This window comes from Guillardia theta (genome assembly GCF_000315625.1).
Source record: "Guillardia theta CCMP2712 unplaced genomic scaffold GUITHscaffold_444, whole genome shotgun sequence".
NCBI lineage: Eukaryota > Cryptophyceae > Pyrenomonadales > Geminigeraceae > Guillardia > Guillardia theta.
In genome coordinates this window covers 1-488 of record NW_005434242.1, presented here as the reverse complement: position 1 = coordinate 488, position 488 = coordinate 1, and the positions used below count along the sequence as shown (strand labels likewise).

Genomic DNA, 488 nt, shown 5'->3' with positions numbered 1-488 from the left:
GAGAGCTGGAGGGAAGGATGGAGGGATAGTGACGGCAGATGTGGGGCAGGCGAAGTTCTGGGACCCGACGGTGATACCAGAGGACTGGCACATGTACTTCCGCTGCTCGATGGCGGACCAGGGGAAGGTGAGAGGAGAAGGGGGAAGAACGGAGAGAAGACGCGGGGGAGAGGAGGGGCAGAGCAGCAGGGAGCTGGGAGGGGGGAGCTGGGAGCTGGGAGGAGGGAGCTGGAGGCTGGGAGCTGGGAGCTGGGAGGGGGGTGTTGACTGGAAGGATGCAGGTGGAAGTGACTCGGCTGATGATCCTGGTGGGGACTGAGGCGGTAGAAGGAAAGAACTACGTGGACACGGTGAAGGAGTGCTACGACCAGTCCGTGCGGTGAGGAGGAGGAGGAGGGGAAGTAGCGGGGTGTGGGGGGGGAGCGAGGCAGCAGTAGCAGGAGGAGAAGAAGATGGGAGGGGAGTGGGGAGGAGAAGAGGACGAAAGA

General features: G+C 63.1%; 1 protein-coding gene across 1 annotated transcript in view; it reads left to right on the top strand.

The window, feature by feature from the left end:
* GUITHDRAFT_149549 (hypothetical protein) overlaps nucleotides 1–379 on the top strand; it is a gene marked incomplete at both ends in the record, with an annotated part of 1,897 nt that extends 1,518 nt beyond the window's left edge. The window contains 2 exons of the mRNA XM_005817938.1: nucleotides 50–127; nucleotides 282–379. Of these exons, the coding sequence (XP_005817995.1) occupies nucleotides 50–127; nucleotides 282–379 (176 nt within the window). The remainder of the gene's footprint in view (nucleotides 1–49; nucleotides 128–281) is intronic.
* Nucleotides 380–488: the final 109 nt, after the last annotated feature.